Source organism: Pygocentrus nattereri, chromosome 5 (genome assembly GCF_015220715.1).
Source record: "Pygocentrus nattereri isolate fPygNat1 chromosome 5, fPygNat1.pri, whole genome shotgun sequence".
Classification (NCBI taxonomy): Eukaryota; Metazoa; Chordata; class Actinopteri; order Characiformes; family Serrasalmidae; genus Pygocentrus; species Pygocentrus nattereri.
In genome coordinates, this window is record NC_051215.1 from 25,690,920 (window position 1) to 25,709,790 (window position 18,871).

At 37.9% G+C, this 18,871-nt stretch overlaps 1 protein-coding gene across 2 annotated transcripts in view; it reads left to right on the top strand.

The window, feature by feature from the left end:
• Positions 1-18,871, top strand: part of LOC108425438 (CUB and sushi domain-containing protein 1) — a 664,112-nt gene that overhangs the window by 385,913 nt on the left and 259,328 nt on the right. For both annotated transcript variants that reach the window (XM_017694090.2, XM_017694091.2), the window contains exons 6-7: positions 9,785-9,897; positions 11,441-11,518. In XM_017694090.2, the coding sequence (XP_017549579.2) occupies positions 9,785-9,897; positions 11,441-11,518 (191 nt within the window). The remainder of the gene's footprint in view (positions 1-9,784; positions 9,898-11,440; positions 11,519-18,871) is intronic.

The following is an 18,871-nucleotide window of genomic DNA, read 5'->3' on the forward strand; positions in this document are numbered from 1 at the left end:
GAGTGAGCATTGGTTAGATTAATTGAGAGTGAGCATTGATTGGATTTATACAGAGTGAGCATTGGTTAGATTAATTGAGAGTGAACATCGACTGGATTTATTCAGAGTTAGAATTGGTTAGATTAATTGAGAGTGAGCATTGGTTAGATTAATTGAGAGTGGGCATTGATTGGATTTATTCAGAGTGAACATTGGTTAGATTAATTGAGAGTGGGCATTGATTGGATTTATTCAGAGTGAACATTGGTTAGATTAATTGAGAGAGAGCATTGATTGGATTTATTGAGTGTGCGCATTGATTGGATTTATACAGAGTGAGCATTGGTTAGATTAATTGAGAGTGGGCATTGATTGGATTTATTCAGAGTGGGCGTTGATTGGATTTATTCAGAGTGAACATTGGTTAGATTAATTGAGAGTGAGCATTGATTGGATTTATACAGAGTGAGCATTGGTTAGATTAATTGAGAGTGAGCATTGGTTAGATTGAGAGTGAGCATTGATTGGATTTATACAGAGTGAGCATTGGTTAGATTGAGAGTGAGCATTGATTGGATTTATACAGAGTGAGCATTGGTTAGATTGAGAGTGAGCATTGATTGGATTTATACAGAGTGAGCATTGGTTAGATTAATTGATAGTGGGCATTGATTGGATTTATTCAGAGTGAACATTGGTTAGATTAATTGAGAGTGGGCATTGATTGGATTTATTCAGAGTGAACATTGGTTAGATTAATTGAGAGTGAGCATTGATTGGATTTATATAGAGTGAGCATTGGTTAGATTAATTGAGAGTGAGCATTGGTTAGATTGAGAGGGAGCATTGATTGGATTTATACAGAGTGAGCATTGGTTAGATTAATTGAGAGAGAGAGCATTGATTGGATTTATTTTGTGTGCACATTGATTGGATTTATACAGAGTGAGCATTGGTTAGATTAATTGAGAGTGGGCATTGATTGGATTTCTTCAGAGAGCACTGGTTAGATTAATTGAGAGTGGGCGTTGATTGGATTTATTCAGAGTGGGCGTTGATTGGATTTATTCAGAAAGAGCATTGATTGGATTTATTCAGAGTGAACATTGGTTAGATTAATTGAGAGTGGGCGTTGATTGGATTTATTCAGAGTGAACATTGGTTAGATTCATTGAGAGAGAGCATTGATTGGATTTATTGAGTGTGCGCATTGATTGGATTTATACAGAGTGAGCATTGGTTAGATTAATTGAGAGTGGGCATTGATTGGATTTATTCAGAGTGGGCGTTGATTGGATTTATTCAGAGTGAACATTGGTTAGATTAATTGAGAGTGAGCATTGATTGGATTTATACAGAGTGAGCATTGGTTAGATTAATTGAGAGTGAGCATTGGTTAGATTGAGAGTGAGCATTGATTGGATTTATACAGAGTGAGCATTGGTTAGATTGAGAGTGAGCATTGATTGGATTTATACAGAGTGAGCATTGGTTAGATTAATTGAGAGTGGGCATTGATTGGATTTATTCAGAGTGAACATTGGTTAGATTAATTGAGAGTGAGCATTGATTGGATTTATATAGAGTGAGCATTGGTTAGATTAATTGAGAGTGAGCATTGGTTAGATTGAGAGTGAGCATTGATTGGATTTATACAGAGTGAGCATTGGTTAGATTAATTGATAGTGGGCATTGATTGGATTTATTCAGAGTGAACATTGGTTAGATTAATTGAGAGTGGGCATTGATTGGATTTATTCAGAGTGAACATTGGTTAGATTAATTGAGAGTGGGCATTGATTGGATTTATTCAGAGTGAACATTGGTTAGATTAATTGAGAGAGAGAGCATTGATTGGATTTATTTTGTGTGCACATTGATTGGATTTATACAGAGTGAGCATTGGTTAGATTAATTGAGAGTGGGCATTGATTGGATTTCTTCAGAGAGCACTGGTTAGATTACTTGAGAGTGGGCGTTGATTGGATTTATTCAGAGTGGGCGATGATTGGATTTATTCAGAAAGAGCATTGATTGGATTTATTCAGAGTGAACATTGGTTAGATTAATTGAGAGTGGGCATTGATTGGATTTATTCAGAGTGGGCATTGATTGGATTTGTTCAGAGTGAACATTGGTTAGATTAATTGAGAGTGGGCATTGATTGGATTTATTCAAAGTGAACATTGGTTAGATTAATTGAGAGTCGGCATTGATTGGATTTATTCAGAGTGAGCATTGGTAAGATTAATTGAGAGTGAGCATTGATTGGATTTATTCAGAGTGAACATTGGTTAGATTAATTGAGAGAGAGCATTGATTGGATTTATTGAGTGTGCGCATTGATTGGATTTATACAGAGTGAGCATTGGTTAGATTAATTGAGAGTGGGCATTGATTGGATTTATTCAGAGTGGGCGTTGATTGGATTTATTCAGAGTGAACATTGGTTAGATTAATTGAGAGTGAGCATTGATTGGATTTATACAGAGTGAGCATTGGTTAGATTAATTGAGAGTGAGCATTGGTTAGATTGAGAGTGAGCATTGATTGGATTTATACAGAGTGAGCATTGGTTAGATTGAGAGTGAGCATTGATTGGATTTATACAGAGTGAGCATTGGTTAGATTAATTGATAGTGGGCATTGATTGGATTTATTCAGAGTGAACATTGGTTAGATTAATTGAGAGTGGGCATTGATTGGATTTATTCAGAGTGAACATTGGTTAGATTAATTGAGAGTGAGCATTGATTGGATTTATATAGAGTGAGCATTGGTTAGATTAATTGAGAGTGAGCATTGGTTAGATTGAGAGTGAGCATTGATTGGATTTATACAGAGTGAGCATTGGTTAGATTAATTGATAGTGGGCATTGATTAGATTTATTCAGAGTGAACATTGGTTAGATTAATTGAGAGTGGGCATTGATTGGATTTATTCAGAGTGAACATTGGTTAGATTAATTGAGAGTGGGCATTGATTGGATTTATTCAGAGTGAACATTGGTTAGATTAATTGAGAGAGAGAGCATTGATTGGATTTATTTTGTGTGCACATTGATTGGATTTATACAGAGTGAGCATTGGTTAGATTAATTGAGAGTGGGCATTGATTGGATTTCTTCAGAGAGCACTGGTTAGATTAATTGAGAGTGGGCGTTGATTGGATTTATTCAGAGTGGGCGTTGATTGGATTTATTCAGAAAGAGCATTGATTGGATTTATTCAGAGTGAACATTGGTTAGATTAATTGAGAGTGGGCGTTGATTGGATTTATTCAGAGTGGGCATTGATTGGATTTGTTCAGAGTGAACATTGGTTAGATTAATTGAGAGTGGGCATTGATTGGATTTATTCAAAGTGAACATTGGTTAGATTAATTGAGAGTGGGCATTGATTGGATTTATTCAGAGTGAGCATTGGTAAGATTAATTGAGAGTGAGCATTGATTGGATTTATTCAGTTTGAGCATTGGTTGGATTAATTGAGAGTGGGCATTGATTGGATCAGAGAGAGCATTGGTTAGTTTAATTGAGAGTGAGCATTGCTTGGATTAAGTGAGAGTGGGTATTGATTGGATTTATTCAGAGTGAGCATTGGTTAGATTAATTGAGAGTCGGCATTGATTGGATTTATTCAGAGTGAGCATTGGTAAGATTAATTGAGAGTGAGCAATAATTTGATTTTATTCAGAGTGAACATTGGTTAGATTAATTGAGAGAGAGCATTGATTGGATTTATTGAGTGTGCGCATTGATTGGATTTATACAGAGTGAGCATTGGTTAGATTAATTGAGAGTGGGCATTGATTGGATTTATTCCGAGTGGGCGTTGATTGGATTTATTCAGAGTGAACATTGGTTAGATTAATTGAGAGTGAGCATTGATTGGATTTATACAGAGTGAGCATTGGTTAGATTAATTGAGAGTGAGCATTGGTTAGATTGAGAGTGAGCATTGATTGGATTTATACAGAGTGAGCATTGGTTAGATTGAGAGTGAGCATTGATTGGATTTATACAGAGTGAGCATTGGTTAGATTAATTGATAGTGGGCATTGATTGGATTTATTCAGAGTGAACATTGGTTAGATTCATTGAGAGAGAGCATTGATTGGATTTATTGAGTGTGCGCATTGATTGGATTTATACAGAGTGAGCATTGGTTAGATTAATTGAGAGTGGGCATTGATTGGATTTATTCAGAGTGGGCGTTGATTGGATTTATTCAGAGTGAACATTGGTTAGATTAATTGAGAGTGAGCATTGATTGGATTTATACAGAGTGAGCATTGGTTAGATTAATTGAGAGTGAGCATTGGTTAGATTGAGAGTGAGCATTGATTGGATTTATACAGAGTGAGCATTGGTTAGATTGAGAGTGAGCATTGATTGGATTTATACAGAGTGAGCATTGGTTAGATTAATTGAGAGTGGGCATTGATTGGATTTATTCAGAGTGAACATTGGTTAGATTAATTGAGAGTGAGCATTGATTGGATTTATATAGAGTGAGCATTGGTTAGATTAATTGAGAGTGAGCATTGGTTAGATTGAGAGTGAGTATTGATTGGATTTATACAGAGTGAGCATTGGTTAGATTAATTGATAGTGGGCATTGATTGGATTTATTCAGAGTGAACATTGGTTAGATTAATTGAGAGTGGGCATTGATTGGATTTATTCAGAGTGAACATTGGTTAGATTAATTGAGAGTGGGCATTGATTGGATTTATTCAGAGTGAACATTGGTTAGATTAATTGAGAGAGAGAGCATTGATTGGATTTATTTTGTGTGCACATTGATTGGATTTATACAGAGTGAGCATTGGTTAGATTAATTGAGAGTGGGCATTGATTGGATTTCTTCAGAGAGCACTGGTTAGATTAATTGAGAGTGGGCGTTGATTGGATTTATTCAGAGTGGGCGTTGATTGGATTTATTCAGAAAGAGCATTGATTGGATTTATTCAGAGTGAACATTGGTTAGATTAATTGAGAGTGGGCGTTGATTGGATTTATTCAGAGTGGGCATTGATTGGATTTGTTCAGAGTGAACATTGGTTAGATTAATTGAGAGTGGGCATTGATTGGATTTATTCAAAGTGAACATTGTTTAGATTAATTGAGAGTCGGCATTGATTGGATTTATTCAGAGTTAGCATTGGTTAGATTAATTGAGAGAGAGAGCATTGATTGGATTTATTTTGTGTGCACATTGATTGGATTTATACAGAGTGAGCATTGGTTAGATTAATTGAGAGTGGGCATTGATTGGATTTCTTCAGAGAGCACTGGTTAGATTAATTGAGAGTGGGCGTTGATTGGATTTATTCAGAGTGGGCGTTGATTGGATTTATTCAGAAAGAGCATTGATTGGATTTATTCAGAGTGAACATTGGTTAGATTAATTGAGAGTGGGCATTGATTGGATTTATTCAGAGTGGGCATTGATTGGATTTATTCAGAGTGAACATTGGTTAGATTAATTGAGAGTGGGCATTGATTGGATTTATTCAAAGTGAACATTGGTTAGATTAATTGAGAGTCGGCATTGATTGGATTTATTCAGAGTGAGCATTGGTAAGATTAATTGAGAGTGAGCATTGATTGGATTTATTCAGAGTGAACATTGGTTAGATTAATTGAGAGAGAGCATTGATTGGATTTATTGAGTGTGCGCATTGATTGGATTTATACAGAGTGAGCACTGGTTAGATTAATTGAGAGTGGGCATTGATTGGATTTATTCAGAGTGGGCGTTGATTGGATTTATTCAGAGTGGGCGTTGATTGGATTTATTCAGAGTGAACATTGGTTAGATTAATTGAGAGTGAGCATTGATTGGATTTATACAGAGTGAGCATTGGTTAGATTAATTGAGAGTGAGCATTGGTTAGATTGAGAGTGAGCATTGATTGGATTTATACAGAGTGAGCATTGGTTAGATTGAGAGTGAGCATTGATTGGATTTATACAGAGTGAGCATTGGTTAGATTAATTGATAGTGGGCATTGATTGGATTTATTCAGAGTGAACATTGGTTAGATTAATTGAGAGTGGGCATTGATTGGATTTATTCAGAGTGAACATTGGTTAGATTAATTGAGAGTGAGCATTGATTGGATTTATATAGAGTGAGCATTGGTTAGATTAATTGAGAGTGAGCATTGGTTAGATTGAGAGTGAGCATTGATTGGATTTATACAGAGTGAGCATTGGTTAGATTAATTGATAGTGGGCATTGATTGGATTTATTCAGAGTGAACATTGGTTAGATTAATTGAGAGTGGGCATTGATTGGATTTATTCAGAGTGAACATTGGTTAGATTAATTGAGAGAGAGAGCATTGATTGGATTTATTTTGTGTGCACATTGATTGGATTTATACAGAGTGAGCATTGGTTAGATTAATTGAGAGTGGGCATTGATTGGATTTCTTCAGAGAGCACTGGTTAGATTAATTGAGAGTGGGCGTTGATTGGATTTATTCAGAGTGGGCGTTGATTGGATTTATTCAGAAAGAGCATTGATTGGATTTATTCAGAGTGAACATTGGTTAGATTAATTGAGAGTGGGCGTTGATTGGATTTATACAGAGTGGGCATTGATTGGATTTGTTCAGAGTGAACATTGGTTAGATTAATTGAGAGTGGGCATTGATTGGATTTATTCAAAGTGAACATTGTTTAGATTAATTGAGAGTCGGCATTGATTGGATTTATTCAGAGTTAGCATTGGTAAGATTAATTGAGAGTGAGCATTGATTGGATTTATTCAGTTTGAGCATTGGTTGGATTAATTGAGAGTGGGCATTGATTGGATCAGAGAGAGCATTGGTTAGTTTAATTGAGAGTGAGCATTGCTTGGATTAAGTGAGAGTGGGTATTGATTGGATTTATTCAGAGTGAGCATTGGTTGGATTAAGTGAGAGTGGGTATTGATTGGATTTATTCAGAGTGAGCATTGGTTGGATTAAGTGAGAGTGGGTATTGATTTGATTTATTCAGAGTGAGCATTGGTTAGATTAATTGAGAGTGGGCATTGATTGGATATATTCAGAGAGAGAATTGGTTAGCTTAATTGAGAGTGGGCATTGATTGGATTTATTCCGAGTGAGCATTGGTTAGATTCATTGAGGGTGGGCATTGATTGGATTTATTCAGAGTGAGCATTGGTTAGATTCATTGAGAGTGGGCACTGATTTGATTTATTCAGAGAGAGAATTGGTTAGATTAATTGAGAGTGAGCATTGATTGGATTTATTCAGAGTGAGCATTGGTTAGATTAATTGAGAGTGGGCATTGATTGGATTTATTCAGAGAGAGCATTGGTTAGATTAATTGAGAGTGGGCATTGATTGGATTTATTCAGTTAGAATTGGTAAGATTAATTGAGAGTGAGCATTGATTGGATTTATTCAGAGTGGGCATTGGTTGGATTAATTGAGAGTGGGCATTGATTGGATCAGAGAGAGCATTGGTTAGATTAATTGAGAGTAATCATTGGTTGGATTAAGTGAGAGTGGGTATTGATTGGATTTATTCAGAGTGAGCATTGGTTGGATTAAGTGAGAGTGGGTATTGATTGGATTTATTCAGAGTGAGCATTGGTTGGATTAAGTGAGAGTGGGTATTGATTTGATTTATTCAGAGTGAGCATTGGTTAGATTAATTGAGAGTGGGCATTGATTGGATATATTCAGAGATAGAATTAGTTAGATTAATTGTGAGTGGGCATTGATTGGATTTATTCCGAGTGAGCATTGGTTAGATTCATTGAGGGTGGGCATTGATTGGATTTATTCAGAGTGAGCATTGGTTAGATTCATTGAGAGTGGGCACTGATTGGATTTATTCAGAGAGAGAATTGGTTAGATTAATTGAGAGTGAGTATTGATTGGATTTATTCAGAGTGAGCATTGGTTAGATTAATTGAGAGTGGGCATTGATTGGATTTATTCAGAGAGAGCATTGGTTAGATTAATTGAGAGTGGGCATTGATTGGATTTATTCAGTTAGAATTGGTAAGATTAATTGAGAGTGAGCATTGATTGGATTTATTCAGAGTGGGCATTGGTTGGATTAATTGAGAGTGGGCATTGATTGGATCAGAGAGAGCATTGGTTAGATTAATTGAGAGTAATCATTGGTTGGATTAAGTGAGAGTGGGTATTGATTGGATTTATTCAGAGTGAGTATTGGTTAGATTAATTGAGAGTGGGTATTGATTGGATTTATTCAGTTTGAGCATTGGTTGGATTAAGTGAGAGTGGGTATTGATTGGATTTATTCAGTTTGAGCATTGGTTGGATTAAGTGAGAGTGGGTATTGATTGGATTTATTCAGTTTGAGCATTGGTTGGATTAAGTGAGAGTGGGTATTGATTGGATTTATTCAGAGTGAGTATTGGTTAGATTAATTGAGAGTGGGTATTGATTGGATTTATTCAAAGTGAGCATTGGTTGGATTAAGTGAGAGTGGGTATTGACTGGATTTATTCAGTTTGAGCATTGGTTGGATTAAGTGAGAATGCATATTGATTGGATTTATTGTTATTGACCCAGTCCTGCTTTCATTTGGACTCTGTCTTGACTCGATCTTGACAAGTCATGGTCTTGGACAAAGGTGGTCTTGACTGTTGCCATAGTTTGAAGGTCAAACTAGCATGGACCTGAGGAAATTTGCAGAAGGGTTTAGAAGGGGCTGTAGTTCAGCAACAAAAAAAAATTAACACATTTTCCCAGACATGTTTGAATATTCACCTTTAAATATTGTTTCGTGCAAAATAACAGATGTATTATGGCACGCCTTCCTCAAGGGCAGTGTTCAGTTGGCTGACATAGGCTGACATAGGCATTAATAAAAGCTTGCTCCAACAAATCGTCTGAAGAAGTTTCTCTGTTTTTTGTGATTTTCAGGTTTCAATGTCATTTGAGCTCAGAAGCTGTCGTTTGCATTATGTGAAAAATTCTGGATGTATGGATCAACAGGAATGTTCCAGAATTGCCTAGAATGAAATGTCTACGTTGGCTTGCACTGAAATTTAAGAAGGTTTTTGCCTTCTCCTGCAAAGTTACCATTTTCAGATACTTCTTTTTCTTTGGGCAGTGACAGTGTCAGTCATATCATAATTTCCTGATCAAAGTGGTCCAATGCAACCTTAATAGAAGTTGGTGTCGGTTAATGACAGTCTTTAAAGGCTAGAGCCATGTTTAAAAAACAATTAATAACTTTTTTATTAAACATTGGCATTTCACATCCTGTATTGCACTAAATGCAGTTAAATAGGCATAATTATGCTCTTTTTAATCAAACATGCAGTTCAGAAGTGTCAGTTGAAAAACTGATGATATCCACAATGTATTCAGAAAAGCGTATCATTATACATACATTATATCAGGATAAATATTGCCATATTTCCCAACCACAAGTATTACACATTAGATAATACCAGTTAAGGCACAAAAAGATGAAAGAAAAAAAGTCCCTCTAGCCAAAGTCTTAATAGCACCCAAAGGCATTCTCAGGAAACTCACTGAGGCCTCCCCAGCCTTGATTTATAACGAACACATGTAATTTTATGCTGCAAATTGCTTTTTCAACCTCCGCATTGCAAATTATGTCAAAAACCGAACACTTAATTAATCTCATCTTGTAATGATTAAAATGCAGCGCTCTGCAAATTTTCCATTCAATTTATTTCTCTGTATCTGACCGTATATTTGATGTCTGTTGCCCTTTTCAGTCGCTGTTAAGATTCCACTGAAATGAGAATCTTGTTTTTTTTTTTTTCTTTGCAGGCTCACTGGCATGAATCTGCCATCGCCTGTCATCAGTAGCAAGAACTGGCTGCGGCTGCACTTCACGTCCGACAGCAACCATCGACGGAAAGGATTTAGTGCCCAGTATCAAGGTAAGGGGGGTCTGTCTGGGGAGCGAAGGTCTCTGTCTCTGTCTCTCTCTCTCTCGCTCTCTCTCTCTCTCGCTCTCTCTCGCGCTTTCTCTCTCTCTCTCTCCTGGCAGATGTGGGGCGCTTGGCAAGTGAGTGACGGCATGTCGCCTGGCATGCTGTCCTGTAACATGGCTAAATATGACATCTTGGCTTGTCTTGGCGACTCTGTGCTACAGGACCCGAGCTGCTGCTGTGGACTACAGCATGTCCCCAACACCCAACCCTGCCCCCCCTTCCTTATAAAACAGGAAATAAATTACAGAAACTGCAGAGGAATTTACATCTTTCCCACATGAATAACGCAAAATGAGGCATTTTTATATTGTTTCCATGGAATGAGTTGATGATCACGCATGCAATTTGCATAATGAGCAGGTGATGCAGCACAGCCTGCGAACGTGAATATTGAGTTTTGCACAGATCCTGATGTTTCCTTTTCATGTGACAGGAATATAGATTTCTCTCAAATCGAGGACCTACTTTCCAGTTTGTGCGCATTCTATAATGCATTATACAGTGAGTAGTATAAATGCACAGCGTCAACAGATGTGTGATGAGTGTCATTTTTTTCTGTATCACAATAAGTAGGTTATCCTCTCTTGCAAGGTTAGCACGCAAACTTTTCCTGGGAAATAAAGATAATTTGCTCCAGCACGTCTCCTTTTTTGCCCCAGTGCGTTCTCATTATTGTGTTTATCCTGTTTATCCTTTGAAGAATAAAAAAGAAAAAAGGACAACAGGATCTTTCAATTTCATTACAGCCTACTGATGGGGTGATATCACACTGAGAGAAAATTATGCAAAATTAATTTGTCTCATGATTCTTGGGTCATAATTGGCATCCCGTACAGCATAATTACAAGACTGCAACTTTTGAGCTACGCCAAAATCCATTTTGGCTCCAAATGATGTGAAGGTCCAGGAAATGTCCTGCCAGTGAGGTGGCTGCTTGCAAGAGGTGGCCAAGCTTAAAGTGTCCTAATGTATCCAGGCAGCCCTCCTGGTTGGTAAATTTGGCAAAGGTGCACACACAGGTGACACAGGTATTCAGTTGTGCACAAATAGCTATGATGTCCATAGAAAAACAATTAACTGCAGTGTGTACGTAGCCTTAGACAGCAAGAAAATCCTTTAAAAATTGTTATCTGAGCAGTAAGAGCACGTGTTCACTACCATCATGCTCCCTGCTTCCCCCCCGGCTGTGCTGCTGTCAGTCCTGCTCTCTCTAGTCACCATGTTGATGAGGGAGAGCACACCTGAAGCCTCATTTGGAGGCCCAGTACAAGACCAGCTCCTCCAGGGTTACATGCTAGTGGCAAGAGCTCGTTGAGGTGTTGGCACATTATGCCACTCTGGTACTCTGATCGTTTTTTGCTAATTGTGTAAATGGATTATAAAGCGACCTACATTTTGTTTCAGTGCTCTTCATCCCTGTCCCCTCTCTCTTTCTCTCTCTTTCTCTCTCTCTCTCTCTCTCTCTCTCTCTCTCTCTTTCTCTCAACAGTGAAAAAGGCCATAGAGCTGAAGTCTAGAGGAGTAAAAATGCTTCCGAACAAAGACACAAGCCACAAAAATGCTGTCTGTAAGTATGCTTTTAAAGCCAAGATTCAAAGATTTTCTTTGTTCCTTTGCACTTTTGTAACACGTCACAACATGTCTTTCTTACTACGTCATCAGTTCAAGCTGATTTGTATGGAACAAGGTTTTTTAGTTTCATTTTATTGCTCTCCAACAGCCAGAAACACCACAGTTCTTTTCAATTAAACGAACCTTTTTTCCATTTAACATGATATAGGCCTTCAAAGCCACAGCTGTCTCCCAATGACTGAGATGCCCTGCGTAAATATTTCATTGATAAAGCCTGCCATTTATTAGGTACAATTGCTTGTTAACACAAATAGCTAATCAGCCAATCACATGGCCGTAACTCAATGCATTTAGGCATGTAGAGGTGGTCAAGACAACTTGCTGAAGTGCAGACCGAGCATCAGAATGGGGGAATAAAGGTGATTTAAGTGACTTTGAACGTGGCGTGGTTGTTGGTGCCAGACGGGCTGGTTTGAGTATTTCAGAAACTGCTGATCTACTGGGATTTTCACGCACAACCATCTCTAGAGTTTACAGAGAACGGTCAGAAAAAGAGAAAATATCCAGTGAGCAGCAGTTGTGTGGACGAAAATGCCTTGTTGATGTGAGAGGTCAGAGGAGAACGGGCAGACTGGGTCGAGATGATAGAAAGGCAACAGTAACTCAAATAACCAACCAAAATCTCTGAGGAATGTTTCCAACACCTTGTTGAAAGTCTGCCACGAAGAATTAAGACAGTTCTGAAGGCAAAAGAGGGTCCAACCTTTTACTAGCAGTAAATACCTGATACCTAATAAATACCTAGTACCTAATACTAAATACCTAGTACCTAATAAAGTGCCCGGTGAGTGTATATTCCCCATGGAGGGTAATAAATTGTATCCACATGTTTAATACACAATCAGGAGCAGTTACATAAAGCAGTTAGGGCTCTTCTTCTTCTACTTCTTAGCACCTTCTTAACTCCTGCCTTGTTTCTTTCACTCCTACAAGCAGTCTTGCAGTGGTTGTTGCTGCTCACATCAGGGCCCTGCCTGTATTCCTAATGCATTCACCAGAAGATGCCCTTGACGAAGCTCCAAATCCTCCTGTTAAACACCAGATTATACCGTATCAATAATGTGGCCCATTCTCCGCTTCATCAAGCGTGTTTTGTGGCAATTAACACCGCAAATGGCTGCTGACTACACTAATATAATGCACTTCAACTGTGCTCTGTCTGTAAAATTCACAGAGTACATTTACAGGACCAGTCAAAAGTTTGGACACATTTGTTTAACTGCATGTGTTTCAGAATCTTAACAATATTTTGGTCAAAACATATTATGCTTGAAATTTTTGAATATTCATAGTGAAATTGATTTCTAAAACAACCAACTGATCCGTTTATTTGGAACTTCAAGTTTTGGAAAAGTGTCCCAGGTGGCACCTCTTGAAACTGCTTGAGAGAATGCCAAGAATGTGTAGGAGTGTGTCAGCATCAAGGCCAAGAGGGACTATTTTATAGAATCTACCATTTAAGCTGATTTTAATTTGTATTTAACATTTTTTGCAGCATTACATGTTTTAAATACATACAAGCCTAGTTGACCTTCCTCCTGTTAAACTTGCAGAAAACAAAAGCTTTGCTGTAGGGCCTCAAGTCTGCTCAAAATGATGCTTGCAGATGTTATATCCTTGACCTTAATGGTTGGTTTAACACTTGGATGCTAGTTTATCATTTGAGTCCTGTATCAGTTATACCTCTAAGGCCTTATCTGCACATTTTGAAAAACATTTTCATTTTCAAGGAAATCTTCATCCATGCCTGCAGCGTTTGTCTCCGTCCACAGGAGAATGCAAAAATGAATCAAAATAATCACGTGAGCATTCTGGCCCAGGAGAAGGTGATGACGCTTCATCACATTTGATGTCAAACGAACATTTACAATGCAAAACGGAGCATACTGTGAAGCTGAAGCAGAGAGTTTTAAAAAAAGTGACCGCTGCATTTGGTCGTCCACACAGAATCACTGAAAACTAGTTTTCTGTGATGTCCACCCTGGAGAGTGTTTTCAAAAACCTCTGTCTTCAGTGAGGTTTAAAGCCTTATTAACCGGTGCAGACCACTACACTCAGCTAAGGCAGGATTACCGCAAACATCTAGGATCTGTTGCAGCTCAGCTGGTGAAAGATTATTTTCTTATATCGCCCCTAAACTTTAGAATAGCATTTATTATGAATGAAAGCTTGAAATGTGTTTTTAAATCTAGATTAAACTATATTTTTATGCTAGCACATGCCTTGTAGTACTGTGACTCGTTTAGTCCTGAATGCAATTGTACCATTATTTTCAATTTGTTTAAACCTTTGTGTCGTATGTGTGTCCAGACTTTTGAGTCATATTGTATTGGATCATCTTATTTACAGATGCTTTGATATTTTTTTTTTTCCAGATTGAGCACAAGTGCGAATAGATACACTATATTTCCAAAAGTATTCGCTCGTCTGCCTTCACACGCATATGAACTTGAGTGACATCCCATTCTTAATCCATAGGGTTTAATATGATGTCGGCCCACCCTTTGCAGCTATAACAGCTTTGACTGTTCTAGGAAGTCTTTCCACAAGGTTTAGGAGTGTGTTTATGGGATTTTGGACCATTCTTGAGAGGAGCGCATTTGTGAGGTCAGACACTGATGTTGGACGAGAAGGCCTGGCTCACAGTCTCCGCTCTAATTCATCCCAAAGGTGTTCTGTCGGGTTGAGATCAGGACTGTGCAGGCCAGTCAAGTTCTTCCACACTATGGGTCGGTAACAAACAATCCGGCTTTAAGAACCGGCTTTTTAAAGTGAACGACAGGAGATTGTTTTTTTTTTTTTCTGTTAAAGCGTGATCGCAAGATGTGTGGTGCCACCTGTGAGTCTTCACTGAGCAGGATGGGAGGCGTTACAAACATACACAGCATAGTGAGCACGCAAACAGAAGGGAGGGAGAGTCTCCTGCAAAGTTCTCTCGGGAGACAAGATAGAGCAAGAGAACTTCATGCTTTACATAGTCAGACAGAGTAGACGCTGGAAAGGTGAGGAAAATGAGTGACAGGAAACGTAGTAAAGTTTGGACACATGTTAATATGATAGACAGTTCAAAAGCAGGTGTAAACAGAAATAAGCAAAAATATAAAAATAAAAAGTGAAGATGCAAGAGAATAACACCCAGTGCCTTCATCAGACCTGTTAGTGTATTTCTATTTTTAATGGGGGGAAAAAAACATGTAGAAACATACCCAATGCTTCCAGTCAGGTGTACTGCATGATGCAATTAAGCAGTTAATATCTTATCATGCTCTGTGGCATGTACAAAAATGCGGAGCCAGCTCAGTTGACCTCGATTTTTGAAACCAAATGGCAAAAGGAAAATATCTCAGGAGCTTCAGACACAAAGAGTGCTCAACTGGCCAGTGTTTCAATAGGAACAGTGAATAAATTAACATCTAGATTTAAATCAGTAAATAGACATGCCGTGATGCTTGTGCATTGAGGAGATATATGAAGAAAAACAGAAGAGTCACTGTTGCTCAGGTAACTAAGAACATCAATGCAAAATGTGATCAGACAGCAAGAACAGTCCGTCTGCTACTGCACAGAGATGATAATATAGTAGAGCTGCAGTGACGATATCTTCATTGCAAAAACAATTGACTGTTTGGGAGTTGAGTGGTGTAAAAACCATCTGTGAACACTGGCATTATAATAACAAACAATTAAACAATATATTGTGATCCGGTCCAGTACTTACAGTTAGCATCCAATACCTAGTTTATCTAATCAATCCAAAGCTTATGGAAATTAACAGGCCCATTTTTCCCCCCATTTTCTAGTGTTAAACTGTTTTCCATGTCCACTTATAATGTTTGTTTGATTTGATGCAACAAAAGCATTCAGCATTTCTAACATTTAACAGTTTCCAACCTCATTTCTTTTTAAAGAATTAAACAGGCTGTTTTGGTTACTGTGCCTTTAAGAGAATCAAGTCAAGGGGCTTTTATTGTCATTCCATCTATGTACAAGTACACAGTGGAGTGAAATTACGTTCCTCGAAGGAACAAAACGGTGCAACATGAAACAAAATAAGCAGTACAAAATGCAACGTGCAGATGTCAGTGTGCACAAATTACACTAGAAACAATAATAAATATGATAAATAAAACAGACATTAGACACAGTAAACAGACAGGACTGTGCAGCATGAGGTAGGGTTGTGAAATAAGGTGCTAAGATTATCATTAAGAGTGACACTTGTAAACACAACAGAGCTGATTGGCTGTTCTTTAGTGTTTGTCATTCAAAAAGCAGTTCAGACTGAAATGCCCTGCATAACTTCAGTGTAAATAAGTGAGGCTAAACTGCTGTAGGCTGAATAGGTGTGTATATATATATATATGACATCACAAAAACAGAATTCAAAACAGGCTGTTTTGCTGCTTAATTTCTGTATATGGGTTGTATGTGCTCGAGAGTAAATGGGGCTTTTTTGGAGCTTTAGTAGTGTTTACATACCATAACAATCTCTTTCATTGAGAAAGAAGTAAGGTACAATTTTTCCATCATATAAGCCCTTTAATACATCCATGAAACAGGAAGCTAACATGTGTTCTTCTAACTATATCAATATCTTAATAAATATAAAAACGCAGCAAAAATATATGTTTATTTGCATGTTTTCTAATGTCTGTTGATATTTTACAACACGCCATGGATGCTCAGGCGATTTCAGGGTGGTATAGGATAGGAGAAGAAATGTACAAAAAGCAGAGAGTGAGGGGGAAAAAAACAGGCCCTGCTTTGATCACGCAGAATCACTTCTGAAACTCGTATCAACAATCAGAGGCGATGACATTTGAAGACCACATCAAACGGAAGGACATGACAGCTGATCAAAAGGGTTTTAGTGGGCGAGCTGCTGGCCCAGACCGCTCGTAAATCCTCTGACCTTGCGCTGAAATCACATCCCTCGCCATGGTCACAGATAGACGCCCCAGCGCAGGGCAGGTAATGCGATTCTATCACTAGTTAATTAACTCTGTGTCACATATATCAAATGCATTCCCCAATTATGCTCCTCATTGATGGTACTTCCTATGACCATGTCACTGTTTTGCCTCCAAGCTGGTGGAGCATTTACTATTTTCTGATGATTAGATGTTTCCTTCTGCAGACATTTTAAAGGGCCCATATCCTGCATTTTTCTTGTATTACGTTTTTCCCCCATTGAAGGCCTTTCATGAAATTTTTTATTTTTTTTTTTGTACCAGAAACAGTCATTATTCATTTTTTCATGACCATTTTCCAACCTCTTAGAATTAAACAGGCTGTTTTTGTTACTGTGCCTTTAAGACTGATGTATGTAAATGTCCTCTGTTCTGATTGACTGCTCTATATTCTGAGAGCAGCCCAGGCTGAAACACTCATTATAACTTCAGTTTTAATAGGAGAGGCTAAACTGCAATAAGCTGAACAGGCATATGTATGTAAATGAGATTATTTAGAAAACCGTAAATTCAAAACAGGCTGTTTTTGCAGCTCAGCTTCTATACTTTACAAATGTTTTGGGCCCTCTGAGAAAACTGAAAGCTGTTTGTCTGAGCAATAAGTGTTTATTTCCTCAGTAAAACACTAACATTAGAATAAATACATAACATCAGTGTAAAAAGTAGTGAGTTTGCATGTGTCAGTGCATTCATTTAAAGGCACACTATACAAATCTGGAGAATGATTGTTGATATTTGAACTCAGTAGCACAACAAACACACCCCTCCTTTCAGTGCTTCTTCAGAAGCTCCGTCCCCAAATTTGTGGATGCACATTACCAAGTCGATAGTCACTGTGCTGGCAAACATGTCTTTTTAGGTCTTAATGGACATAAAATCCTTAACACAAGTTGTACGGACGAATAACATGATACAATGTGAGAGAGAACAACCATGCCACAAGTAGCATAACTACAGTTAGCTTGGTTGGGGTTTAGCAGACTGTCACTACAATTACTGCTGTGAAACTAACCAGTTGCTTTCACAAACTTTGGGAAATGGGACAAACAATACAGACCTACTGGTTCTGTGAAATATCAAAAATAAGTTAATGTTACCCATCTGTCAAGCAGAAACAGGGCAGCCCCTTTTATCCTTCTACTTGTTCTTCAACACTCTTGCAATGAAGCTGAAGTCAGCTTCTTATTCACCAGCTTCCTGTTTGAATTTTTCCGTTTCACCCTAAGTGAGTATATTCACGCACCTCAGACGCAGAACAGAACTGCTGCATGATTAAAGGTGGAATGGGAAAAAGTGTATAGGAAGGCAACTTCAGCCTCGTCAGCTTCAAAGAATATTCAGAGGAGGTATATTTGGAAGGTGGCTTTCAACTGAGCATACCCAGTGCTGTGTGGGTGGTCACTGTCTTTGTCTCTTGCAGAGGAAAAAACAAAATGTGGGTAGGGCCAGCGCTTTTACAGGGCAGAACTAACACGCACGTGTGGCCAGACCAGCTATGAAAACAACAAAATAAAAAGAGAAGCTCAGATTACAACACAAACAGAGGGAGGAGGTGTGACTTTATTATTCCACTACATCTTTACATAGAACATGTTTGCTGCTAAATTAATGTTTAAAATGTTTTGTGTAGAACCTTTAGCTATTTCCAGACCTCTCCTTCTGGAAGCTCAATGTTAGTATCTGGTTTGGCTAATGAGTTCTTAATTATGTCAGGTGTGCGGGTGATGGAAATCCATATGATGGCTGGAGGTGTCCAAGAGAAATTTGGAACCAAAATGTGTTCTTCAAACTAGCTCCTATAACACACTACATTTTTTTAAAATATGAAAATCCCATGACTTTGTAGGGTATTTTTGTTTATTTGCATTTATTTATATAAATAATATATGGTGTTTTTTAAAGCAAAAACAGATGTATTGACACAGTATTGTAGACATTATATATGTATATATAATGTGTGTGCATAGGGGCTCTTGGCCTAGTGCAAAGTCTGCCCCTGTTTTCTGTATGTGGACAGTGTGGCATGTACTGAAGTGTTATCAGTGTTTACATACTGCATCAAACTCTTCTAAAGGAAAAAAAAGTGAGCGAAAATGTTTCCATGATAGGAAAATAGTGATGAATGATAAAGCACTATTGAAGGTGTTCCTATGGCGGGCTGGTAAAGAAACGAGTCTGTGTACTCGTGCATGAAATTCAGTTTAATTGAAAACCATCTCAGAGTTTCAGCATATAAATTATTTTGGATTTATAAGACTGGGCTTTGGAGGAGCATCAGTTTGAGAATGTTTTATGAAAGGATGCCATGCTATTTCATT